The 26316-nt window shown below is 67.4% G+C and overlaps 2 protein-coding genes across 3 annotated transcripts; one reads left to right on the top strand and one right to left on the bottom strand.

Annotated features, from left to right (window-relative positions):
- Positions 1-1371: 1371 nt before the first annotated feature.
- Positions 1372-16860, bottom strand: LOC141733892 (kinesin heavy chain-like). 2 transcript variants are annotated; one of them, XM_074564945.1, is made up of 17 exons: positions 16428-16860; positions 16154-16340; positions 13450-13537; positions 12822-12895; positions 12591-12695; positions 12441-12489; positions 11747-11802; positions 11544-11631; positions 10374-10498; positions 9824-9928; positions 9567-9715; positions 7469-7617; positions 7144-7340; positions 6092-6160; positions 4830-5036; positions 3160-3306; positions 1372-1644 (listed from the first exon to the last, which is right to left on the bottom strand). In XM_074564945.1, the coding sequence occupies exons 2-17, from the start codon at positions 16280-16282 to the stop codon at positions 1387-1389; spliced, it is 1995 nt and encodes a 664-aa protein (XP_074421046.1). In that variant the 5' UTR covers positions 16283-16340; positions 16428-16860; the 3' UTR covers positions 1372-1386. The 2 variants fall into 2 exon arrangements, with proteins under 2 accessions (XP_074421046.1, XP_074421047.1); XM_074564946.1 differs by lacking the exons at positions 16154-16340; positions 16428-16860 and adding an exon at positions 15432-15576.
- A 1164-nt stretch (positions 16861-18024) lies between these two features.
- Positions 18025-26004, top strand: DCTN2 (dynactin subunit 2). The gene is made up of 14 exons (XM_074564947.1): positions 18025-18331; positions 19259-19327; positions 22194-22290; positions 22421-22482; positions 24007-24105; positions 24210-24370; positions 24461-24608; positions 24715-24780; positions 24863-24901; positions 25036-25113; positions 25253-25324; positions 25459-25561; positions 25702-25793; positions 25901-26004. Exons 1-14 carry the CDS (start codon positions 18296-18298, stop codon positions 25985-25987), a joined length of 1209 nt encoding a protein of 402 aa, XP_074421048.1. The 5' UTR covers positions 18025-18295; the 3' UTR covers positions 25988-26004.
- The last annotated feature ends 312 nt before the right edge of the window (positions 26005-26316 follow it).

A 26316-nucleotide genomic window follows, 5' to 3' on the forward strand; every position in this document is an offset into this window, starting at 1 on the left:
AAACCCTGGGATCACCAAACTCTGGGGTCACCAAACCCTGGGGTCACCAAATCCCAGGGCCACCAAGCCCCAAAGTCACCAAACCCCTGCGTAACCAAACCCCTGGGTCACCAAATCCCGGGGCCACCAGACCCCAAAGTCACCAAACCCCTGGGTCACCAAATCCCTGGGTCACCAAACCCCAGGGACACCATTTTCTGTAACCACCAAACCCTTGGACTACCAAACCCTGGGGTCACCAAAGCCCAGGTCCACCAAACCCCAGGGACACTAAACCCTGGGGACCACAAAACCCTGGGACCACAAAACCCTGGAGCCACCAAACACCAGAGTCACCAAACCCTGGGGCCGCCAAAACCCGGGGTCACCATACTCTGGAACCACCAAACTCTGGGGTTACCAATCCCTTGGGCCACCAAACCCTAGGGTCACCAAAACTGAGGTCCACCAAATCCCAGGGACAACAAATCCCTGAGCCACCCAGGGTCACCAACCCTTGGGACCACCAAACCCCTGGGACCACCAACCCCCAAGGCCACCAAACCCTGGGGTCACCAAACCCCAGGATCACCGGAGTCTAGAACCACTAAACTCTTAGGCCACAAAACCCTGGGGTCACTGAAGCCCAGGGCCACCAAACCCTGGGGTCGCCAAATCCCAGGGCCACCAAACCCCAAAATCACCAAACCCCTGGGTCACCAAATCCCTGGGTCACCAAACCCCTGGGTCACCAAACCCCAGGGACACCATTTTCTGTAACCACCAAACCCTTGGACTACCAAACCCTGGGGTCACCAAAGCCCAGGTCCACCAAACCCCAGGGACACTAAACCCTGGGACCACAAAACCCTGGGGTCACCAAACCTTGGAGCCACCAAACACCAGAGTCACCAAACCCCAGGGACACCATTTTCTGTAACCACCAAACCCTTGGACTACCAAACCCTGGGGTCACCAAAGTCCAGGTCCACCAAACCCCAGGGACACTAAACCCTGGGACCACAAAACCCTGGGGTCACCAAACCTTGGAGCCACCAAACACCAGAGTCACCAAACCCTGGGGCCGCCAAAACCCGGGGTCACCATACTCTGGAACCACCAAACTCTGGGGTTACCAATCCCTTGGGCCACCAAACCCTAGGGTCACCAAAACTGAGGTCCACCAAATCCCAGGGACAACAAATCCCTGAGCCACCCAGGGTCACCAACCCTTGGGACCACCAAACCCCTGGGACCACCAACCCCCAAGGCCACCAAACACTGGGGTCACCAAACCCCAGGATCACCGGAGTCTAGAACCACTAAACTCTGAGGCCACAAAACCCTGGGGTCACCGAAGCCCAGGGCCACCAAACGCTGGGGTCACCACCGCCCCTCGTCACCACGTCAGTGGCATCGCTCCAGGAAGGTGCCCGATGGTGGCAGCCCCAGGGTCCGTCCCCGTGCCCAGCGCACCTGGGAGATGAGGAGCTGGCAGGAGGAGAGCTCGCGCCCGGTCACCTCCATCTTGCGGTGACATTCCACCTGCAGGTTCTCCAGCTGCCGGCACCGCTTCACCACCGACTTCACCTCCGACTTGATCTTGCTGATGTAGAGCCGGGCGACGGTGAACTCCTCCTCGATGGCCCCGCTCACCTCCACCGGCTGGGCACGGGCACGGGCACGGCACGTGGGTCAGCACGGCACAGGCACCGCGTGGCACGGGCACGGCGAGGCATGGCGTGACACGGTGCGGCGGGGCAAGGGCATGGCTTGGGTATGTGCCACACATGGGCATGGCGTGTCACACGGGTCAGCATGGCAAGGGCATGACATGACATGGCACAGGCATGACAAGGCATGGTGTGGCAGGGGCATGGCATGGGCATGTGCCACACATGGGCACAGCACACGGGTCAACATGGCAAGGGCATGGCATGACGTGGCACAGGCATGACAAGGCATGGTGTGGCAGGGGCATGGCTTGGGTATGTGCCACACATGGGCATGGCACAGCCCATGGGTCAGCATGGCGTGACATGGCATGGGCACAGAGTGGCATGGAGTGACATGGAATGGTGTGGCAAGGGCACGGCATGGCATGGGCATGTGCCACACATGGGCACAGCACACGGGTCAGCATGGCAAGGGCATGGCATGGCATGACATGGCACAGGCGTGACATGGCATGGTGCGGCAAGGGCACAGCATGGCTTGGGCATGTGTCACACATGGGCACAGCATGGCATGGCATGACAATGGCATCGGCATGGCATGGGTATGTGCCACACATGGGCACAGCACACGGGTCAGAATGGCAAGGGCATGGCATGGCATGACATGGCATGGCATAGCATGGCATGGCACGGGCACGGCATGACATGGCATGGTGTGGCAAGGGCATGGCATGGCATGGGCATGTGCCACGCATGGGCACAGCACACGGGTCAGCATGGCAAGGGCATGGCATGGCATGGGCATGTGCCACACATGGGCACAGCATGGCATGGCATGACAATGGCATGGGCATGGCCGTGGCATGGGCATGTGCCACACATGGGCATGGCACAGCCCATGGGTCAGCATGGCACGGCACAGCACGGCACAGGCACATGGCCACAGGTGACACGGCACGGTGCGGCAAGGGCACAGCGTGGCACGGGCACGTGCCACATACGGGCATGGCATGGCACGCGGGTCAGCAGGGCCAGGGCAGGGCATGGCATAGCATGGCATGACATGGGCACGTGCCGCACACGGGTACGGCACAGCATGGGGGGCAGCATGCCCATGGGTATGGCATGGCGTGGCGTGGCATGGTGTGACATGGCACGGCCACGCACCACACAAGGGTATGGCACAGCACAGCCGCAGCGTGGCATATTATGGTGTGGCACAGCATGAGAACGGCACACACGTGGGTACGGCACAGCACACGCGTCGGCACGGCACGGCACAGGCGTGGCACGCACACGGGGAGGGGACACCACGGGTACGGCACGGGCACAGCGTGGCACAGGCCTGGGTAGAGCACGCCACGGCACGGCACGGCACGGAACGGGCACGTTGGGCATGACATGGACCGGGCACGGCGCGGGCACGGCACGGCCTGGCAGGAGTGCCCGGTTCCCAAAACCGGGGCGCACCCCCCCCCCCCCCAAAAAAAAAACCACCCCTCACCAGCTTGATCTCGCCGTTGCCCACGATGAGGCTGAACTCGCTCAGGTCCTTCATCAGCCCGTTGAGCACCTCGGCCGCCCGCTTGCGCTGCTGCCCCCCCAGCTCCCGCACCCGCTGCAGCTCCGTCTCCAGAGACAGCGTCGTCGCCTGCGGGCACGGCATGGCACAGCCTGGCACCTCCCCCCCCCCCGCAACCCCCCCCCACCCCCACCCCCGGCACCCCTCACCCCCGGCACCCCCTGTCCTGCCACCTCCTACCCCAGCACCGCAGCACCCCTTCCGACATCCCCCTGGCGCCCCCTGTCCTGGCACCCCCGGCACCCCCCACCCCAGCACCCCCTGCCCTGGCACCCCCCCAGCACCCCCCCCAGCACCCCAAGATCCCACCCGCTCCACCCATGGGGTGCCGCTCTTGCTCCCCCCGGGAGCACCCTGTTTCGCATCCCAGTTTAAGGGGAGAGTCTCCCAGTTTGGGGTCTGGTTTTGGGGGGGGTGGTGTTCCCTCTTTGGGGTCCAGTCCGAGAGGGGGGTGTCCCCTCTTTGGGGTCTGCTTTGGGGTTTAGGGGGTTCCCAGGTCTGAGGCTCCTGTTTTGGGGGATCCCTGGCCCAGAGGATCCCAGTTTGGGTTTGGGAGTCCCAGTTTGGACCTGGGGGGCTTGGCTCTGGGTGTTGCTGGTTCAGGGACTGGGGGGTCCCAGTTTGGGTCTGGTTTGGACCTGGGGGTCCCAACTGGCAGATCCCAGTGTGGTCCCGGGGCCCCGGTGCGGGCGTCCCAGTTTGGAGGGGCCCTGGCTCTGGGGGGCCCAGTCGGGGTGCTGACGGGGGTCCTGGTCTGGGTGTCATTTGCCCATGGAGGTTCCCAGTGGGATCCCAGTGGGACATTGAGGGTCACCGGTAGGTTTCCCAGTGGGGTTCCCAGTTGAGGGGGGTTTGGGGATCCCAGTGGGGGTCTCAGTAGGGATCCTGTTTGGGGCAGCAACTGGGGCTCCCAGTAGGGATCCCAGTTGGGTGCCCATGGGGGCTCCCAGTAAGGTCCCAGTGGGGTTCCCAGTTAGGTCCCAGTGGGGTTCCCAGTTGAGGAGACAGTTTGGGGCTCCCAGTGGGGTCTAGTGGGGAGCCCAGTAGAGATCCCAGGTGGGCTGGCAACTGGGGCTCCCAGTAAGGCCCCAGTGGGGTTCCCAGTTGAGAAGCCCATTTGGGGATCCCAGTGGAGGTTCCCAGTAGGGATCCCAGTTGGTTGCCCACGGGGGTCCCCAGTAGGGTTGTAGTGGGGCTCCCAGTTGAGGAGACAGTTTGGGGCTCCCAGTGGGGTCTAGCGTGGCTCCCAGTAGGGATCCCAGTTGGTTGCCCACAGGGGTCCCCAATAGGGTTGTAGTGGGGCTCCCAGTTGAGGAGACAGTTTGGGGCTCCCAGTAAGACCCCAGTGGGGTTCCCAGTTGAGAAGCCCATTTGGGGATCCCGGTGGAGGTTCCCAGTAGGGATCCCAGTTGGTTGCCCACGGGGGTCCCCAGTAGGGTTGTAGTGGGGCTCCCAGTTGAAGAGTCACTTTGGGGCTCCCAGTGGGGTCTAGCGTGGCTCCCAGTGCCCACTGCGTTTCCCACTGGGGTCCCATTGGGAATCCCGGTTGGGTGCCTGCCAGGGGTCCCAGCCGGGGGTGCCGGGGCGGTCACCTCGGTGCGGGCCAGCTCGTCGGCCAGGCGGCGGTTGTGGCGGCCGGTGTCCTCGGCCTCCTGCGCCTTGCGGTCGTAGCTGCGGGCCAGTTCCTCCAGCGCCGCCAGCACCTCCGCCACCTCGGCACGCGCCGCCCCGTGCTCGGCACGAAGCGCCGCCAACTCCCGCCGTGCCGCCTCCCCGCCGCCCCGCGCTGCCGCCAGCACCTGGGGGGCCGGGGGGGGGGGGCAAGGGGTCAGGATGGGGGGCCCGGAGGGGTCCCCAAGGGGTCAGGGTGGAGGGGTCCAGATGGGTCCCAAGGGGACAGGATGGAGGGGTCTGGGGTGTCCCAAGGGGTCAAGGTGGGGGGTCCAGAGGGGTCCCAAAGGGGTCAGGGTGGGGGTGTCCAGGGGGGTCCCAAAGAGATGAGGGTGGGGGTGTCCAGGGGGATCCCAAGGGGTCAGGATGGGAGGCCCAGAGGGGTCCCAAAGGGGCCAGGGTGGGGGGATCCAGGGGGGTCCCAAGGGGTCAAGGTGGGGGGCCCAGAGGGGTCCCAGGGCATGAGGGTGGGGGGATCCAAGGGGGTCCCAAAGGGATCAGGGTGGGGGGATCCAGGGGTGTCCCAAGGGTCCAGGGGGGTCCCAAAGGGGTCAGGGTGGGGGGCCCAGAGGGTTTCCAAAGGGGTCAGGATGGGGTGGTCCAGGGCGGTCCCGGGGGGTCAGGGTTGGGGGTCCAGGGGGGTCCCAAAGGGATCGGGGTGGGGGGATCCAGGGGGGTCCCAAGGGTCCAGGGGGGTCCCAAGGCGTCAGGATGGGGGGCTCAGAGGTGTCCCAAAGGGGTCAGGGTGGAGGGGTCCAAGGGGGTCCCAAAGGGGTCAGGGTGGGGGGCCCAGAGGGGTTCAGGGGGTCGGGTCCCAAGGGGGTCTGGGGGTCAAGGTGAGGGTCCCAGAGCAGTCGGGGTCCTCGAGGGGACCCGGGGGGCTCAAGGTGGTGGGGTCCAAGGAGGGTCCAGGGGTTCAGAGTGAGGGTCCCAGGGGTCACAGGGGAGCGTCCCAGAGAGGTTCCAACAGGGGCACGTTGGGGGGTCCCAGGGGTCAGACTGGGGGGGTCCCAGGGGCTCAGGGTGGAGGGGTCCAAGTGACCAGGGTGGGGATCCCAGAGGGGTCCCAGGGGGTCCGGTTGGGGGCCCAGAGGGGTCAGTCCAGGGTCTCAGCAGGGTGAGGTTATGGGGTCAGTCAGAGACGGGGGGCCATAGGGGCTGGGGGGTGCAGGGGGGCCCTCACCTCCTCCTGGTCCAGCATCTGCTGCTTGAGCTTCTCCATGATTTGGCTTTGCTGGTTGATCTCGTCGTCCTGGGGGGAGGACGGGAGGGTCCGCACCCGCTGGCCCCGTGGGGCTGGGGGCGGTGGGGGGGGTCTCGGGGGGTCCTGAGGGCTGCCAGGAGGTCCTGAGTGCCCTGGGGTGCTGGGGGGACTGGGGGGACTGGGAGATCCTGGGAGTCCTGAGGTCCTGGGGGACGCTGGGGGGACCGGGGGGTCTCAGGAGTCCTGGGGCCCTGGGGTTGCTGGGGGGACTGGGGGGTCCCAGGAGACGCTGGGGGGACTGGGGGGTCCCGGGGGTCCTGGGGTCCTGGGGTCCTGAGGGTGCTGGGGGGACTGGGGGGTCCCGAGTGTCCTGGGGCACTGGGGGTGCTGGGGGGTCTCAGGAGTCCTGGGGGACGCTGGGGGGACTGGGGGGGTCCCAGGGGTCCTGGGGGACGCTGGGGGGACTGGGGGGGTCCTGGGGATGCTGGGGGGACTGGAGGGACTGGGGGGTCCCAGGAGACACTGGGGGGACTGTGGGGTCCCAGGAGTCCTGGGGGACGCTGGGGGGACTGGGGGGTCCTGGGAGTCCTGGGGGTCCTGGGGGTGCTGGGGGAACTGAGGAGTCCCAGGAGACGCTGGGGGGACTGGGGGGGTCCCGAGTGTCCTGGGGTGCTGGGGGTGCTGGGGGTTCTCAGGAGTCCTGGGGTCCTGGGAGACGCTGGGGGGACCGGGGGGTTTCCCGGGAGTCTTGGTGTGCTGGGGGTGCTGGGGGATTCTGGGGGGACTGGGGGGGTCCCGAGTGTCCTGGGGCCCTGGGGGTGCTGGGGGGACTGGGGGGTCCCAGGAGACGCTGGGGGGACTGGGGGGGTCCCGGGAGTCTTGGTGTGCTGGGGGTCCTGGGGGATGCTGGGGGGACTGGGAGGTCCCCAAGGCTCCTGGGGAGCTTTAGGGGTCCTGGGGGGGGTCTCAGTGGGTCTAGAGGGGTCTTTGGGGGTCCCCAAGGGTCCGGGGTGGGGGGGGGCGGTCCCCACCTTGTCATCCAGCTGCTTGTAGAGCTTGCGGATCTCCTCCTCGTATTTGCGACGCTCCTCATCCGAGATGTGGATGACGATGGAGGAGCTGTTGTCGTTGAGGGGGGTGTCGCCGGGGGGGCCCGTCCCCGGCCCCTCGCCCGGTCCGGCCTCCGCTTCGGCCCCGCTGAGCTGCTCCGTTTCGGGCACGGCCTCCCCTGCGGACCCGGCCTCAGTTTCCCCACCCGGTGCCGGGCTTGGGGGGTTTTGCGGGGGGGATGGGGTGTCGTGTAGCGTGTGTGTGTGTGTGTCCCCCAACAAGGGGTGTCGTGTCCCCCCCCCTCACCGCTACGCCAGCGGCTCAGCTCGGCCTCCAGCTTGGAGATGGTCTCCTTCAGCGCCTTGTTCTTCTCCTTCTCCTTCTCGTACTTCTTCTTCCACTGCTCCGCCGTCAGCTCCAGGTTCACCGACGCCGTGTTCTTGATGGTCTTGGCCCTCCACGGAGGAAGGTGGCGCGGGGGGGGGGGGCACCCCTCAACTGGGAGCCCCCCACACACACACACCTTGCTCCCCCTTTCCAGGCAGGCAGCACCCCCCAGGAACCCCCCTCTGAGATGCCCACCACAGCGACCCCCACCTTCCCCCCGCTTCCCACCTGGGTCTGGGGACACCCCCCCTCCGCCCCCCCATGCAGCCCCCGCCTCCCCATGGGACATCCTGGGGGGGGGGGGTGTCACAGCGGCCTGGCTGGGGGCAGGGGGGGGCGCGGGGGGGGGGCTGTGACGGTCCACGGGTGCTGTTGGGGTGCAGCTGGGGGGCGATGGGTGCCGTTGGGGCGCGTGGGCTGCTGTCGGAGCACAACTGGGGCCCAACGGGTGCTGGGGGGGGGGGGGGGGGGCAGTGGGGGCGCGGGGGGGGCGTAGGGTGCAGTTGGGGTGCTGTTGGGACACAAATGGGTGCATGGGGTGAAGTTGGGGCGCCGTTGGGGTGCAGGTGGGACACAAATGAGTGCATGGGGTGAAGTCAGGGTGCTGTTGGGGTGCTGTTGGGACACAAACGGGTGCGTAGAGTGAAGTTGGGGTGCTCTTGGGGTGCTCTTGGGGTGCAGATGGGACACAATGGGTGCGTGGAGTGAAGTTAGGGTGCTCTTGGGACACATTGGGTGCATGGGGTGAAGTTGGGGTGCTCTCGGGTACAGTTGGGACACAAAGGGTGCGTAGAGTGAAGTTGGGCTGCTCTTAGGGTGCTGTTGGGGTGCAGTCGGGACACAAATGGGTGCGTGGGGTGAAGTTGGGGTGCTCTTGGGGTGCAGATGGGACACAAATGGGTGCATGGGGTGAAGTTAGGGTGCTGTTGGGGTGCAGTTGGGACATGACAGGTGTGTGGGGTGAAGTTGGGGTGCTCTTGGGGTGCAGTTGGGGCACAAATGGGTGCATGGGGTGCAGTTGGGGTGTGCTTGGGGTGCAGTTGGGGCGTGATGGGTGCGTAGGGTGCAGTTGGGGTGCTCTTGGGGTGCAGTTGGGCTGCGATGGGTACATGGGGTGCAACGGGTTGTGAGGTGCTGTTGCACTGAATTTGGGGTGCAAACGGTACATAGGGTGCAGTTGGGGTGCAGTTGGGGTGTTCTTGGGGTGCAGCTGGGACACAATGGGTGCATGGGGTGCAGCTGGGGTGCTGTTGGGTACAATTGGGACACGAAGGGTGCGTAGAGTGAAGTTGGGGTGCTCTTAGGGTGTTCTTGGGGTGCTGTTGGGACACAATGGGTGCATTGAGTGAAGATAGGGTGCTGTTGGGGTGCAGCTGGGACACAATGCGTGCGTGGGGTGAAGTTGGGGTGCTGTTGGGTACAGTTGGGACACAATGGGTGCATGGGGTGCAGTTGGGGTGCAGTTGGGACACAATGGGTGCATGGGGTGAAGTTGGGGTGTTCTCGGGGTGCAGTTGGGACACAACGGGTGCATGGGTTGCTCTTGGGGTGCTCTTGGGGTGCAGTTGGGACACAATGGGTGCATGGAGTGAAGTTGGGGTCTTCCTGGGGTGCAGCTGGGACACAACGGGTGCATGTGGTGAAGCTGGGGTGCTGTTGGGGTGCAGTTGGGACACAATGGGTGCGTGGGGTGAAGTTGGGGTGCTCTTAGGGTGCAGTTGGGACATGACAGGTGCATGGGGTGAAGTTGGGGTGCAGCTGGGACACAATGGGTGCATGGGGTGAAGTTGGGGTGCTCTTGGGGTGCAGTTGGGACACAATGGGTGCATGGGGTGAAGTTAGGGTGCTCTCGGTGTGCTCTTGGGGTGCAGTTGGGACATGACAGGTGCGTGGGGTGAAGTTGGGGTGCTGTTGGGTGCAGCTGGGACACAAATGGGTGCATGGGGTGCCGTTGGGGTGTTGTTGGGGTGCTGAGGGGCGCAGGGGCACCCCAAGGCCCCCTGTCCCCCTGCCCTACCTCTGCCCGAACATGAGGGTGGACTTGGTCTCGGCGTCGTTGTAGCTGGAGGGGGAGCAGCAGATGAACATGGTGGTGCGGCAGTTCCCCCCCAGCGAGTCCTGCAGGATCCGCGTCATCTTGCTGTCCCGGTAGGGCACATAGGCCTTCTGCGGGGTGGAGGGGGGGGGACACAGGGGTTCAGCAGGGTGTCCCCCCTGCCTCCACCTGGGGCCAGCAGGCAGGTGGGGGGTCAGGGGGGACCGGCGAGCTCTCACCGTGCCCTCGGCCAGGGCCGAGATGACATTGCCCAGTGCCGACAGCGACTTGTTGATGTTCTTGGCCTCGTCCAGCACGGCCCCCTCAGCCCCCGTCTTGCTGACCTGTGGGGCCGGGCAGCTCTGAGACCCCCATGGGGCCACCCCCACCCCAGAGACCCCCACCCAGGGGTACCCCCAGCCCAGGAATCCCCCCCAAGACCCCCAAACCCAAGGATGCCACCAGAGATTAGACCCCCAGAGATCCCCAATCCGGAGACCCTTCACCCAAAGCCCCCCACCCCAGCCTGAAGACCCCTAACCCCAATGTCCCACAGCCCCCAGATCCCCCCAAGCCCCCCACCCTCCCAATGTCCCACGGACCACCCCCGAGGCCCCCACCCATCCAATGTCCCCCTTGGGGACATCCTCCACCCAACTTCCCCCAGAGACCCCCTCGCGATCCCACGTACCCCAGCCCAGGGACACCCAAAGACCCCCGCCCCAGACATCCCCCCCCGGCCCAAGGAACGCCCCCCACAGGGTCCCTCAGCACCGGGGTCCCCCCGACCTTCTCGCTCCCGGCCAGGTCGACCAGGTAGAGCTTCCCGCTGAGCTTCTGCTCCGTCTCCACGTTCTCCTGCTTGATGTTGATGAGGAAGATGCTGTGGCTGCGGGAGCTGTGTTCGTTCATGTCTGCGGGCACGGGGAGAGGCTGCAGGCACCCCCCCCCGGGGTCCCCCGCACCCCCGCGGGACCCCCACAGCACCCCTTGGTGCCCCGAAGACCCCACGGTGCCCCAGGGATCCCCCCCTGCACTCCAGGGACCCCAGTGATTCCCCAGGGACTCCGTGGTAGCCCAATGACCTCTACAGCACCCCAGGGACCCCCATGGCACCCCAACGACTCCTGCAGCACCCCAGGGTCCCTACAGCACCCCAGGGACCCCCATGGCACCCCAACGACTCCTGCAGCACCCCAGGGTCCCTACAGCACCCCAGGGACCCCCATGGCACCCCAACGACTCCTGCAGCACCCCAGGGTCCCTACAGCACCCCAGGGATCCCCACAACGCCCCAAGGACATCACGACGCTGCAGAGACCCCCACAGTGCCCCAACGATCCCTACAGCACCCCAGGGACCCCCATGGTGACCCAATAACCTCTGCAGCACCCCAGGGACCCTACAGCACCCCAGGGATCCCCACAATACCCCCAGGGATCCCCATGGCACCCCAACAACTCCTACAGCACCCCAGGGACCTCCACAATGCTCCAAGGACCCCACGACGCTGTAGGGACCCCCAAGGTGCCCCAGGTCCCCCCCAGCACCCCAGGGACCCCCATGATGCCCCAATGACCCCTAGAGCACCCCAGGGACCCTACGACACCCCAGGGACCCCATGATGCCCCAGGGACCCCCGTGGTGCCCCAATGACACCTACAGCACCCCAGGGACCCCATGATGCCCCAGGGACCCCCGTGGTGCCCCAATGACACCTACAGCACCCCAGGGACCCCCATGGTGCCCCAGGGACCCCATGACGCCCCAGGGACCCCCGTGGTGCCCCAGGGACACCTACAGCACCCCAGGGACCCCCACGGTGCCCCAGAACCCCCCAACATCCAGGGACCCCCCCAGTAGGCTGCACAGCAGGGAGCAGCACCCCATAGCCCCCCCCCCTCATTCTGCCCCCCGCCATCGCCTGGTGTGTCCCCCCCTTGTCCCCAGGGTGCTCACTGGTGACAGCCACGTGTCGGTTGGATTTCCCTTCGTCGATCACATCCAGGATCTCCTCGGGGCTGGAGACGAAGCGCTCGGTGCAGCCCTGGGGATGTTCCGGGGGAGGGGGGTAAGGCCCCAGCCCCCCCCCTCCCCCCCCCACCTTCCGGGGATGCCCTTTGGGGGCTCCCACCCAAGGGACCCTCCGAGCCGCTCCTCACCTTGACGTAGGGAACCCGGTTCTTGTCCTCGTGCACCGATAGGTTGGTCTTGGTCACTGGTGGCGGGGGGGGGACACGGGGTGAGGTGGCTGCAGGGGGTGGTGACCCCCCCAACATGCCCCAGGAGCCCCCGGTGCCATCCAGTGCCTCCCAGTGCTCCCCGTCCGGGGCTCCACAACACCCTTCCACCGACTCCCAGTGCTGCCCAGTCCCCATCCGGTGCCTCCCATTGCTCCCCAGTACCCTGCCACCGACTCCCAGTGCTCCCAGTCCCCGTCTGGTGCCTCCCATTGCTTCCCAGTACCCTGCCACCGACTCCCAGTGCTCCCAGTCCCCAGCCGGTGCCTCCCGGTGTCCCCCCCGTACCCTGCCACCAGCTCCCAGTGCTCCCCAGTCCCCGTCCGGTGCCTCCCGGTGCCCCCCCGTACCCTTCCACCGACTCCCAGTGCTCCCAGTCCCCGTCCGGTGCCTCCCGGTGCCCCCCCGTACCCTTCCACCGACTCCCAGTGCTCCCCAGTCCCCGTCCAGTGCCTCTCGATGCCCCCCCGTACCCTTCCACCGACTCCCAGTGCTCCCCAGTCCCCAACCAGAGCCTCCCGGTGCTCCCCAGTGCCTCCAAACTCCTCAGTGTCCCCAGTGCATCCCAATACCCACCCAGTATCTCCCAGTGTCCCCCCCCCCCGCCCCAACTCACTGTCCAGCAGGTCCCGGATCTTGTCCAGATAAATTTCAAAGTAAGAAACCTGGTAGGAGGGAATTGGGGGTGTCAGGGGGGCGTGGGTGGGGGGGGCATGTGTGTGTCAGGACCCCACCTCCCAGTCCTCCCAGTGCTCCCAGTGCCCACCTTGATGTGGAACTCGAGGTTCTCGTCCATGGAGTAGATGTGGTTGAAGATGTCCTGGGCGATGCGCGGGATGATGCCCATCTGCTGGGGGTCGTGCAGTTTGCCCTGGGGGGGGCGGAAGGGGGGAAGGGGGGAAGGTGAGGGGGTGCTGAACACCCAGGGGGGTGCCAGGGCCCAGGGGGTGCTGAGCCCACCCCCCTGAAGCCCCCCCCCCCACCACCACCACCTCACCTCCATTGTGTGGGTCTTGCCCGACGACGTCTGCCCGTAGGCGAAGATGGTGCCGTTGTACCCGGCCAGCACGTCTGTGGGGACGGGCGAGGGTGGGCAGATGCCCCCTCGGGGCCCCTCAGGAACCCCCCCCGGGACCTTCAGGGACCTCATAGCCCCCCCCCTCCCCCCCCAAACCCCCAGGGACTTCCCCGAGAACCCAAGGGCTCCCCGACACCCCCCCTCCCGGGCACCTAAGGTCACCTCCAAGACCCCCAGTGATGCCCAGGAACCCCTGAGACCCCCCTAAAAGGCCTCACAGAACCCCCCTCCCCTCCCTGAGCCCCTGGAGATTGCAGACCTCCCCCCCCCCCCCCAAAGTCCCACAGAGATCCCAAGACCTGCTGGACACCCCCAAGGTCCCCCTGCGCATCTCCCCCTGCCCGTGTCACCCCCCAACCTGCCCCTGTCACCTCCCAGCACCTTCTAAGGTCCCCACGGATCTGCGTGTCCCTGGAGGAGGGGACACGCAGGCAGGAACACCCCCACACTGGACCCCACAGGAACACACTGGGTGTTCCCCAGGCAGGAACACCCCCACACACACCGGGGTCCCCCCCCAGGGCCCCCCCAAGCCCCCGGCCCTCACCCTTGACAATCTGCATGGCGCAGGCATGGTAGACCTGCTCCTGGGTGGTGTTGGGGGGGAAGACGCGGTCGAAGACGTAGGGCTTGCCCTGGGAGGGGGGGGGACACATGGGGGTCAGTGGCCCGGAGAGACACCCCCCCCCGCCCCCCGCCAGGGTGCTGGGGGCTGTGCCAGCCTCAGGGCTCCCCTCGTGGGGCAACCAGTATGTTCCAGTGAATCCCAGTAAGGGAGGTGGGAGGTTGCAGGGGGGCTCTCACGCAGCCCCGATCCCCTCATACCCCCCTGCCCCCCCCCATCCCACGGACCTCCGGAGACCCCTCAGCCCCTCCATACACCCCCATAGACACCCCCCCCCCAGAGCCCCATGAACCCCCGGAGACCCCTCAGCCCCTCCATACACCCCCACAGACATCCCCCCCCCAGAGCCCCATGAACCCCCATAGATCCACACAGACCCCTATAGATCTCCAACCCCCCCAGACAGCCCCATACACCCCCATATATCCCAGGCCTACCCCCCCCCCGACCACTAGACCCCCCCATACACCTCCACAGTCCCGCAGCCTCACCATATACCCTCATAGACCCCCATAGAGCCCCCAGACCCCCCCATAGATCCCCCAGCCCCCCATACACCCCCATAGATCCTCAGAGACCCCTCAGCCCCCCCATAGGCCCCCACTACCCCCTATAGACCCTTCAGCCCCTCATACACCCCCCCATAGACCCTCAGCCCCACCTAGAGCCCCCAGCCCCCCCATAGACTCCCATAGCCCCCCCATACACCCCCATAGATCCTCAGAGACCCCTCAGCCTCCCCATAGACCCCCATTGCCCCCCATAGACCCTTCAGCCCCTCATACACCCCCCACAGACCCTCAGCCCCCCCCAGATCCCTCAGCCCCCCCCATAGACTCCCATAGCCCCCCATACACCCCCATACACCCTCATAGAACCCTCAGCCCCCCCCACAGGCACCCACTGCCCCCCATAGACCCTTCAGCCCCTCATACACCCCCCATAGACCCTCAGCCCCCCCTAGATCCCTCAGCCCCCCCCGTAGACTCCCATAGCCCCCCCATACACCCCCATAGATCCTCACAGACCCCTCAGCCCCCCCACAGGCACCCACTGCCCCCCATAGACTCCCACAGCCCTCCCATACACCCCCATAGATCCTCATAGACCCCTCAGCCCCCCCACAGGCACCCACTGCCCCCCATAGACTCCCACAGCCCTCCCATACACCCCCCATAGATCCTCATAGACCCCTCAGCCTCCCCAGAGACCCCCATTGCCCCCCATAGACACCCATTGCCCCTCATACACCCCCCATAGACCCTCAGCCCCCCCCAGATCCCTCATCCCCCCCATAGACTCCCATAGCCCCCCATACACCCCTATAGATTCTCATAGACCCCCATAGACCCCTCAGCCCCCCCATAGACCCCCACAGACCCCCAGATCCCCTATAGCCCCCCCTCCGTTCTCCGCCGCTCCCCCCGGCCTGGAGCTGTCCAGGCCCCGGTGCTGAACCGCCGCAGCCACCGCGGAGACCCCCGGACACGGGGACACACGGACACGGGGACACACGGACAGGGGGACATACGGACAGGGGGACAGTCGGCGACACCAGCCTTCCCCCCCCCCCAATCCCCCCCTCCCCCGGACCAGCGCCACCGCCGCAGCACGGCGCAGGCACAACCGCCCCGCCCGCCGCCGGTCACGCATCGCCCCCCCCCCACCCCGCATCTCCCCCCCCAACAACTCACAACCACCCCACGCAGCCCCCCCCCCCTCCGCTTCCCCCCCCCCCCCCGCACAACCACCCCCTGCAACACCCCGCATTGCGCCGGCAAAACCGCACAGCGACACAGCACCACCCGCGGAACGGGAACGGGCCCCCCCCCCCCCCCCGCCCCACTGCACCCCCGGGGGAACCCGCTGCCCCCCACATCACCCCAAGGACCCCCCCACCTTACCTGACCCCCCGCCCCCACCTCAGGGCCGGGGTGCCCGGGCCGGGCGGGGCCCTTCCTGCAGGAAACCCCCCCCCATACCCGGCCCCGTGCAAGGGCGGGGGGGGGGGGCGTTATGGGGGTGCTTTATTGGGGGGGATGTCATACTGGGGGGCTTGGCCGCGGTTCCTGAGACACCCACCCCCCGCTCCCGGCTTCCCCCCCTAACAAAGGGCCGGGCCGCAGCCGGGGGAGGGGGCAGGATCTGCGGCAAACTTCCCTCCCCCCCCCCCGTCGGTGCAGTCATCGGGGCCCGATCCTGCCCCCCTCCGGGGGTAAGGGCGTCTCCACTCATTGTAAACAACTCCCCCCGCTCCCCGGCACTGGGCCAAACTGGGGGAAACTGGGAGTGCCGGGAACCTTAGAAATGGAAGCGGGGGGGGGGGGTAAGGTGAGCGGTATGCGGGGGGGGGGGGGGGGGGGCGGGGAAACGCCCCGGAGGGGGGGAGCAGGGCCCATTTGGTCACCAGAGCTACCGGCCACACCCAGGACGATATTCCCCTCAAACAGGCTCTGCCCCCCCCATATTGTCACCCCCCACACACAGGCCGGTCACCACCCCCGCAGGCCAGTCACCCCCCACCCTGGCTATTTCACCCCCCCTCCCGCCTCCGGCCGTGCCCCCATCCCGGCCCCTCCCCGAGACTAGGGTTGGAGGGTGTCCCTGTGGCCCCCCCAGCACTCACCCCCACCACCACGCTGTCGTCGCCCTGGAAGACGGGCAGGAATTTGTCCCCCCGCAGAATCTCCGCCTGGTTGAGGGGCCGGAACCGGCACAGGACCTTGATGCTGCACTCGGTGCTGGGCTCGGCCATGGCAGGGCGGGGGCGCAGGGGGGGGACGCCGAGAAGAGTTTTGGGGGGCCCAAGGGTGCTGCTGGTACCCAAGGGTGTGGGGTGTCACCCGGGGACGTGGGTGGTACCCAGGGATGCGGGTTACAACCTAAAGGTTAAGTGGTACCCAGGGATGCAGGATGCTGCCCAGGGATGCTGAGTGGTACCCAGGGATGCAGGATGCTGCCCAGGGATGCAGGATGCTGCCCAGCGATGCTGAGTGGTACCCAGGGATGCTCAGTGGTACCCAGAGATGCAGGATGCTGCCCAGGGATGCCGGGTGGTACCCAGAGATGTTGAGTGGTACCCAAAGATGCTCAGTGGTAGCCAGGGATGCAGGATGCTGCCCGGGGCTGCAGGATGCTGCTCAGGGATGCAGGATGCTGCCCAGAGATGCTGAGTGGTACCCAGGGATGCAGGATGCTGACCAGGGATGCAGGATGCGGGCGGGAGGGCGGCGCCGGCGGGGGGGGGAGATGCTCCGCAGCGCTCCTGCTGCCCCTGCTCCAGTGACCGCGCTGCTGTCACCACTGCAGCCCCGGTACCGGGTGATGGGGGGGGGGGGGGAGAGGCCGCCCCCCCGCACGTACACGCCCCCCCCCCGCGTTAAGGTGGAGCTGCCTGCGGCTCTTAAGGTGGACGGAGTTGGGGGGGGGGGCGGGGGAAGGGACGGGACACGCCCGGCCCTGGGAACGGTGCCCCCAAACTGCTGATTCATTGCGGGGGGGGGAGGATGGTTGCGACCCTGTCCCGGTTCGGGGGGGGGCACAGGGCCAGTCCCCCCTCCCCCCCTCCCAGTTCCCCTCCCCCAGGCGGGAAGCCAGCAGTCCTGACTCATGGCCCCCCCCGGCGCTGAGGCCGGGTGCACTCGTGTCCTTGGTGGCCCTGCCCAGCCCGGGGGTCCAGGGGGATACAGAGCAGGGGGCACGGCTTCCCCCCCCCGTGACCCCCAAAAACACGCAGGGGCGCCTGGATGGAGGTCGCCCCGGTGGCATCCCGCGGGCGGGAGTGGGCAGCCCCCCCGTGTGCCCCCCCGTAACCCAGCCTGTGACTCCCCGCCCCGTGCTCCCCCCTGCAACTCCCCACGCTGCCCACCCGTGTGCCCCCTACCCTGTGCACCCACCTGTGTGCACCCCCTGTGTGCCCCCCCGTGTGCCCCCCCGTGTCTCCCATTCGTGAACCCCCCTGTATGTCCCCGCCGTGTCCCGCCGTGCCCCCCCGCGTCTCCCCATGTCCCCCCTGTGTGACTCCCCCGTATGTCCCCCCCCGTGTCTCCCACTCGTGAACTCCCGTGTATCTCCCCCCGTGTCCCGCTGTGCCCCCCCGTGTCTCCCCGTGTCCCCCCTGTGTCTCCCCCCGTCTTCCCCTCCCGTGTCTGCCCCCCGCCTCCTCCGTGGCCCCCATCTCTCCCCTCGTGTGTGTCCCCTGTGTGTCCCCCTGCTTCTGCCCCCCGCGCCCCTCCCGTGCCCCCGGTGTCCTCCGTGTCCCCCGTCTCTCCCCTCGTGTGTGGCCCCCGTGTGCCCCCCCCGTCTCCTCCCGTGTCTCCCACCCGTGCCCCGCCGCTTTTCCCCCCCGTGCTCCCCCGTGGCCCCCCCGTATCCCCCTCTCCTGCCCCTCCCCTTTCCCCCGTAGGCCACGCCCCCTGACGCAGACCACGCCCCCCTCAGACCACGCCCCCCGCGCTCCGTTTCCGCCCCCGCCCCTCGCGCTGCTCTCGCGAGACCGGCCCCGCCCGCCCCGGCCCTGAGCGGCGCTACTGGCCCCGCCACCGGCCCCGGCAGCGACCCCCCGGCACCGACCCCGACCCCCCTCCCGGCACCGCCCCCCCGGTACAGACACCCGCCCCCGGCACCGCCCCCCCGGTACCGACCCCCGCCCCCGGCACCGACACCTCCCCCGGTAGCGCCGCCTCGGCACCGACACCCCCCCGACCCCCCCTCCCGGCACCGACCCCCCGGTACAGACCCTCCCCCCCCCCGGCACCGACCCCCGGCCATGGCCGACCCCAAGTACGCCGACCTGCCCGGCATCGTGAGTGCGGGACCGGGCCGGGGGTGGGCCCGGGGGGCGTCTGAGGGGCCCGGGGCGGGAGAATGAGGGGATTGGGGGCGTCGGGGTGTACTGAGGGGATCGGGGGGTCTGAGGGGATCGAGGGGGGGGGGGATCTGGGGGAGAATGAGCGGATCCGGGGGCGTCAGGGCTCGAGGCGGCCCTGGGGGGGTCTGAGGGGATCAGGGTCCGGGGGGAGAATGAGGGGGTCGGGGCGGGGGGGGGGTGGCCTGGGGGGTTCGGGGGGTGGGGTTCGGGGACTGGGGGGGAACTGAGGGGGTCGGGGGGTGTCTCAGGAACTGGGGGTGTCTCAGGGTAGTGAGGGGGTTGGGGGGCTGAGGGGGTCGTGGGGGGCTGCAGGAACTGGGGGGGTCTGTAGGGACTGAGGGGATGGGAGAGGTTTGGGGGGGTCTGAGGGGATGGGGGGGCTCTGGGTCAATAAATGGGGTGTTTGGGGAGACTGGGGGTGATGGGGGGGGGAGGTAAGAGGCATTTGGGGTGTCCGGGGGGCGATCTGAGGATGGAAGTGGGGTGTTTGGGGAGCTGGGGGGTAATGGGGACTGTCTGAGGGGGGGACGAGCATCTCGGGGGGGGGGGGAAGAGTTGGGAGTACGTGGAGTATTTGGGGTGATTGTGGGAATCGGGGCACCTGCGAGGACATTTGGGGGTGTCGGGGGGGGGGGGATGGGGGCAGTAAGTGGGGTGTCTGGGGACACGGGGGGGTGTCCAGAAGGGATATGGAGTCTTTAGGGAGCTGGTGGGGGTGAGGGGGGGAGCTGTGGACTGAGGCGGTTTGGGGCAATTGTAGGCTTTTTGATCATAAAAGGGTAATAACGAGCCGCGGGGGGGGGTGGGGGTTGTTGGGGCGGGGGGGGGGGACCCTCTCACCGGCGCCCGCTCGCGCCCCAGGCCAGGAATGAGCCCGACGTCTACGAGACCAGTGACCTGCCCGAGGACGACCAGGCCGAGTTCGAGGCGGTAAGGCCTCGCCGGGGGCCGTGCCGTGGGCGGCGGCAGGGGGGGGCCACCTGCCCGTGCCCCCACCCCGCAGCAGGACCGGTGCTGTGGCAGGGAAACGGCTCCTGTCCCCGCACACCCCCCCACTGCAGTGCCACATCCCCCCACCCCCCCTGTCACGGTGACACATCCCATCAATGTGCCACCCCCCCTTCTCTCACCCTTTGGCTTTGGGGGTGCCAAGAAGCACCGTCCCCCCGTCCCCCTTGGCTTTGCACGGGTTCCTCCAGCACACGGAGGAGGAGGCGGGGGGGCACGTTGGGGTGGGTTCACCCCCATAAAGCAGCTTGGAACAGTGGCGGGGTCCCACGGACCCCTTCTCCGTGGGGTGGCTTTGATGTGGGGTGACACCGGGGGACCGTCCTCGAGGGGGGTGCACCCAGGGCTGCCTGGTGACCCCCAGCTCTGCAAATGTGGCTGAAAGCCGATGGGTGCTCGGGATTGTGGCCCAAACGGCTTCTCAGTGTCTGTGCCCCCCCACCCCACCCCGGGACCCCACTGGGCCGGCGCACGCTTCCGCTTGGCCCGAGGTGGCGAGGGGGGAGCCAGGACTCGGTGGTACGAAGGCAACACCCCGGGGAGGGGGCGCCCGGCCCCAAAATTTCAGGGGGCAAAGAGATCCCTTGCGAGATGCGGGGCAACGAGACGGGCTGAAACGGGTCGTTTCCACCCAAAAGTGCCCGAGAATAAAAGCGGTGACACCACCCCACACCCCCCCCCCCGCGGTGTTTTCCCTCCCCGGGCAGCCCCCACTGCTGCAGGCAGGAGGCGAAGGGTTTGCCGGGGTTTTAATCGCCGTCTCCTCTCCTTGGGAGCCCCTCGCGCAGCTTCGTTGTGTCCCGTGGCTCTCGCGCGCTGAACTGACATGAGTTTTCCCCCCCCGCCCCCTTCCCTGCTCTTCCCCCCCCCCCCACCCTGCTCCCCACCTTGCCTGGACACTAAGTTTGCACAAGTAAGCCCAGTCGCCGCTCCCGGCTCTGCATGTCCTTGGGGGTTGAGGTTGATTTATTTATTTTTTTTTTTTGCATGCCGTAGATATGCACGGGGTCCCGGAGCCGCTGCCCCGCCATGGGGCAGAGTTGTGGGGGGCGGGGCGGGGGGGGGGCAGCCGGCTGTGGGACCCGGGGTGCGACGTGGTGCTGCTGCCGCCTCTCCCTCGCTCTCTCTGCATCCTCCCTGCCTGCATGTGCCCTCCCTCCTTCTCCTTCAGGACCCCCCCCGACCCCCCTACGGCGGGTATGTGCGGCCTTGTGTCCCATTCCGCCCCCCCCCAGCGATGCTCCCTGTTGCGGGGGGGCTGCCATCCCACCGCAGCCCATCCTGCCAGGCTTTGCTGCACGCTGTGGGGCTCAGCAGGACACGGGCAGGAAAGGCCGGGGGGGCGCATGCTGAGCCCCCATCCCTGCTGCCAGCACAGCACGGGGCTGGCCGCTCAGCGGGGGGCAGCTCGTGCCCCTCCAGGGACCAGCATCGGGGTTTTGCCCCCCTCCCCCCAGGACTGCAACTGATGCCTCCCTCCTACCCCTGTGGGGCTGCTCCGTGGGGGTCCGGCTGCCCCCGGCTCTGCTCACATCGCCCCCGCGCCCCCACCAGGGGAAAAGAAGAGCTGGAGGGAGGTTTTCAGAGCCCGGGCTCGGCCGCATCCTGCTCCCACCCTTTCTCTGCCCACCCCGACCCCCCCAGCCCCGCCTGCCCCCCGGGGGGGTGCCCGGCCGAGGGGTCCAGCTCGCCTCCGCGTCCCGCATGGCTCCTCAGCCCTCGCACGGGGGGGCCAGCAGGGCCACCCCGGCAGCAGCCCCGGCGCAGGGACGTGGGTGACGGCGGGCCGTGCATGGGACGAACCTTCTAACGCCATTTTTGTCTCTCTCTTTTCCCCCCCCCCGCCCCCTTCAACGCCCCCCCCTTCTCCTCCTAACCTTGCTCTGACTTTCTCACCTCTGGGAAACGCAAGGAGCTGGTAAGAGCCCGTCCGTCGGCTGCCGTAACCCCCGCGCTCTGCTCGGGGCGCTCACTGCTGCCTCCCCCCCCGCCCTCACCTCTGCCGGACGGCCCCCCCCTAACACTGCTCACGCTGCTCCTGCTGCTCTCACCCCTTCTCCTCCCTCCGCAGTGCGCCAGGGCTCCCCCAAAGCGCTTCGGGCCACGGCCGGGCGCAGGGGCTGGAGAGGGGGCAGCAGGTTGGGGCGGGGGGGGGTCCTTTGGGTGCCTCCTGCAGGGTCCTGCTGGGGCAGGGACCCCCTCCCCCCCCCTCCCCCCCAGACCATGGCTGGGGGGCAAGGAGAGCCCAGACTCAGTGTCTGCGCTCGCCCTGCCAGGCTCCGGGCAAAGCCCCTTCGGTCATGGAGGGGTTGAAGTCCCGCAAACCCCCCCCCTCCCCTGATGCCCCTCCCCAGGTGGTTGGGAGCCACCCCAAAATGTGGCCGTGGGGCAGTTCCAGGCGTCGCGGCTGCAGCAGTTTCCCCAAGGCTGGTCGTGGGGCTGCCCAAAGTGTGCGCTGGCACCTCTGGCCCCTCTGCCAGGCCCTCGGGGTTGGGGGCGGGGGGGAGGAGAGGGGGAGGGCGGGGGGTTTCCTACCCCTCCAGGCCAGGCCAGGGGTCCGATGTCCCCACACCAGGCCCTGGGGACGTGCCGCGTCCTGGACAGCCCGCGCTGCCCTGGCCAGACCCTTTGGTGGGGTCCATCCCTGCGTGTCAGTCCTTGGGGGCTTGTGCCCTTGTCCTGGGGAGGACGGGGCTGCCTTTGCCTGCCCCCCCCCCCCCCCCCCCGTTACTGTCCATCCTCAAACCCTGGTGGCCACCGTGTCGCTAAGGCCCCGCGTTGTGTGCAGGAGGAGCTCACCAGCACCAGCGTGGAGCACCTCATCATCAACCCCAACGCCGCCTACGAGAAGTTCAGGGACAAGCGCCTTGGCACCGAGGGCGTGGGTGAGCCGAGACAGGGTGGGGGGGGGTGATCTCAGGGGAAGGGTGGGCTTTGGGGACCCTGAGGTGACCCCAGGGAGGGCACGGCCACCCTGGGTGTTTTGGGGGTGACACCATGCTCTTCCTCTTCCAGATTTCTCCGATCGTATCAACAAGACCAGGACAACGGGCTACGAGTCTGGGGAGTATGAAATCGTGAGTCCGGAGTTCACGGGGCTGTCAGCCACCCCCGTGCACGGTCCCTCCTCCCCCCCTCACCCCACAGCAACCTCCCTGCCCGGGGCCACCGCTCTCAGAGAAGGGTGGAGGTGGGAAGGGACCTCTGGAGGTCACCTGGTCCCACCCCCCTGCTCAAGCAGGGCCACCAAGAGCCAGTTGCCCAGGACCATGTCTGGGTGGCTTCTGAATATCTCCAAGGATGGAGACTCCACCATCTCCCTGGGCAACCTCTGCTAGTGCTGGGTCACCGTCACAGTGGAAAAAGTGTTTCCTGATGGTCGGGGGGAAGCTCCTGCGCTTCAGGTCGTACCTGTGGCCTGGTCCTTGGCACTGGGCACCACTGGGAAGAGCCGGGCTCCGTCCTTTTGGCACCATCCCTCCAGCTCTTGATAAGATTCCGCCCGGAGCCTTCTCCAGGCTGGCCAGTCCCAGCTCTCAGCCTCTCCTAGGAGAGATGGTCCAGCCCCAACAGCATCTCTGTGGCCCTTTGTTGGACTTTCTCCAGTATGGCCATGTCTCTCTTGTACTGGACACAGCACTCCAGCCGTGGCCTCACCGGTGCTGAGGAGAGGGGAAGGATCCCCTCCCTCGACCACAACCCTCCTCCCGATGCTGCCCAGGACACCGTTAGCCGCCTTTGCTGGATCAGCTTGGTGTCCACCAGACCCCTGGGGCCTTTTCCACGGAGCTTCTTTCCAGCTGGGAGGCTCCCAGCATATACCGGTGCCGGGGGCTGTTGCTCTTCAGGAGCAGGACTTTGCATTTCCACCTGTTGAGCTCCATGAGGTTCCTCTTGGCTCATTTCTCCAGCCTGGCCAGGTCCCTCTGGACGGCAGCGCGACCGTCCGAGCAGGACTCTTCCAAGCAGAGCCCAGGGCTGGGAGCCCACCCTCGGTGTCTGAGCTCCACTGTCTCATGGCCATCGCAGCCGTGAGGCTGCCTTTGACCTCCACATCCCCAACGAGCCCCTCCTTGTTGGTGAAGACGAGCTTCAGTGGAGCCCCTCTCCTCCTTGGCTCCTCCGTCACTTGGAGGAGGACGTTGTCATCGGTCATAAAATCATAGAATCATAGGATTGTCCAGGTTGGAAGGGACTTTTCAGATCATCTTGAGTCTAACCATCAACCCAACGCTGACAAAAACCATCACCAAACCGTATTGCTAAGCACTACGTCCGCCCGTCTTTTAAATACCTCCAGGGATGGTGATTCCACCGCTTCCCTGGGCACTTTGGAGCCTCCCGGGCTGCTTGCGTCCTGCTGCATTGTCCCTTGGGAGGCACCTCTGCAGTCCCACTCGGGGACCAGGTTCCTGTGAACATGGGGCTGCTCCTCCCCGGCTGCCGCGGGGCTCACCCGCTCCTTCTCTCTCCTCATTCCCTTTTCTTCCCTTTCTGCAGGAATGGGTGGGCACCCAGGGGAGTTGGGCACCAGCGTCCCGGCCACCCCAGGCCGGGACACCCCCCCCCTCCTGACCACCCCCTCGTTCCTCTCTCCGCAGCTCGGCGAGGGGCTGGGTGCCAAAGAGACCCCCCAGCAGCGGTACCAGCGGCTGCAGCACGAGGTGCAGGAGCTGGTTCGGGAGGTGGAGCAGATCCAGGTGAGCATCACCCCTGCCTGGGGGGGCTGTCCCAGGGGGGCGACGGTCCTGGGGCGGGGGGGGGGGGTGTGGGGGTGTGTGTGACATGGCCACCTTTCCCGCAGAGCACGGTGAAGGAGGCAGCGGCGGAGGAAGAGCTGACGCCCATGGCCTTGGCCAGGCAGGTGGAGGGCCTGAAGCAGCAGTTGGTCTCCAGCCACCTGGAGAAGCTGCTGGGCCCCACCGCAGCCATAGATTTTGCCGACCCCGACGGAGCCTTGGCCAAGTGAGTGGCCCCCCCGGGGGAGCTCAGGGGCGGGGGGGTGGGGGGGGGGGTTGCCAGCGTCCCCCTGCCCACTGTTGTCCCCCTGCCCAGGCGCCTGCTGCAGCAGCTGGAGGTGGCCAAGTGCAGCAAAGCAACGCCGGGGAAGAGCCCGGCCAAAGCCCCGGCGCCCACCGGAGACGCCGTCACCTTCGAGCTCTACTGGAGGCCGGAGCAGGACCAGTTTGCCCAAACGGCCAAGGTGGGCATGGGGACAAGGGGGGGGCGAGACCCCAAATGACCCCAAAATGGGGTGTCCTGCCATCTCACCCCTCCTTTTCTCTTCCCCGCCCCCCCCCACTCCCAAGATCGCGGAGCTGGAGAAGCGGCTGGCGCAGCTGGAAGCGACGGTGCGGTGCGAGCCTGACAGCCAGGTGAGGGGCCGGGGGTGCCGTCCTGCCCCACGTCCTGCCCCACGTCTTGCCCCCCGACTGACGCCCATTTCCTTCCCCACAGAACCCGCTGCTGGTGGGGCTGAAGGGCACCAGCCTGGTGGTGAGTCGGGCAGGGCTGGGGGGCTTGAAGGGTCCCTTTCCCTCCACCCTGTGCCCAGAGCACTTGGTGGGGGGGACGGGGACACAGTCCTGGGGTGCTGCCGTGTCCCCCCTCACCCCGTTCTCTGTCCCCAGGAGACCGTCCAGGTCCTGCAGGCCAAGGTCAACATCCTGGACGTGGCCGTGCTGGACCAGGTGGAAGCCCGGCTGCAGGTGAGAGGAGGTGGGAGGGGGCAGAGTTTGGGAGCCCCCAGATGGCAACTGGCTCTAAGGGGGTGAAACTGGGGGTGGGCGCCACTGGATTTGGGGGCTCACGTCTGTTTCCCCCCACCCTCACCCCCCCCTTCCCCAGAGCGTCCTGGGGAAGGTGAATGAAATTGCCAAGCACAAGGCGACCGTGCAAGACGCCGACACCCAGAGCAAGGTAAGAGCCGGTGGAGGGGAGACACACACCCCCCCCGCCTTAAAAGCCACCCCCTCGGCCTGGCGGTGGGGGGGGGGGGTACCTGGAGCTCCCTGCCCCCCCCCCATCACATCTTGCCCCTCTCCGTCCCCCAGATCCACCAGATCTACGAGACGATGCAGCGCTGGGACCCCGTGGCCAGCACCCTGCCCGATGTGGTGCAGAGGCTGGTGACCCTCAGGGACCTGCACGAGCAAGGTGAGGCAGGGGGGAGGGGATGTTGGGGACAGGGGCATGGTGTCACCGGCAGCATCTCGGGATGGGGGAGGGTGGGGGGGTGGCTGCTCCGTGTGTGTCTGCGTTCCCCCCCCCCCCCAGCACTTTCTCCTCCCTCCCAGCCACCCAGTTCGGGCAGGTCCTGGTGCACTTGGACACCACGCAGCAGGAGATCGCTGGTGCCCTCAAGGACAACACCGTGCTGCTGGCGGAGGTGGGTCCCACCGGCACCCGCTGGGGTGGGGCGGGGAGGGGGGTCCCCGTCCTCTGTGTGTGTGTGTGTGTCCCCCTCAACTCACCCCCTCCCCGCCCCCCTCCCAGGTCCAGAAGACGATGAAGGAAAACCTGGCCATCGTAGAGGACAACTTCGCAGAGATAGATGCCCGCATCAAGCGGCTGCAGAAGTGAGAACGCCCTGGAGACACCCCCCCGCCCCGACCCCCCCCCGCCCCATGCCAGGCATCCCGGACACCCCCCCGGGCCCTGCGACCCCCTGGGAACCACTCCCTCCCGCCCCCCCCCCCAGGTACCAGCCTCTGCTTGTATATACCCCCTGCACAGCGTGGGGGCTGGAGGGCCCCCCCCGACCCCTCCATGCGCTCCTTGCGGGGGGGGGGGGATGTCTCTGTACGGCCCCCCCCTCCCCCCGATTTACCCCAATAAACGGCTCAGCTCAAAGCGCATCCGTGTCGGCATCTCCTTGGGGTGAGGGGGGGTGAGGGGGGCTCGCTGCCTGC

The sequence above is a fragment of the Larus michahellis genome, chromosome 22, assembly GCF_964199755.1.
Source record: "Larus michahellis chromosome 22, bLarMic1.1, whole genome shotgun sequence".
Taxonomy (NCBI): domain Eukaryota; kingdom Metazoa; phylum Chordata; class Aves; order Charadriiformes; family Laridae; genus Larus; species Larus michahellis.

Coding starts and splice junctions, on each gene's coding strand:
- LOC141733892 (XM_074564945.1), bottom strand. CDS start 16,282: ATGGCCGAGCCCAGCACCGAGTGCAGCATCAAGGTCCTGTGCCGGTTC. Junction 13,538..16,153: donor ACGACAGCGTGGTGGTGGGG/GTGAGTGCTGGG, acceptor CCCCCCTCCCAG/GGCAAGCCCTACGTCTTCGA. Junction 9,716..9,823: donor CGGCCCTGGCCGAGGGCACG/GTGAGAGCTCGC, acceptor TCCACCCCGCAG/AAGGCCTATGTGCCCTACCG.
- DCTN2 (XM_074564947.1), top strand. CDS start 18,296: ATGGCCGACCCCAAGTACGCCGACCTGCCCGGCATC. Junction 22,291..22,420: donor CCTTGGCACCGAGGGCGTGG/GTGAGCCGAGAC, acceptor TTCCTCTTCCAG/ATTTCTCCGATCGTATCAAC. Junction 25,114..25,252: donor AGGTGGAAGCCCGGCTGCAG/GTGAGAGGAGGT, acceptor CCCCTTCCCCAG/AGCGTCCTGGGGAAGGTGAA.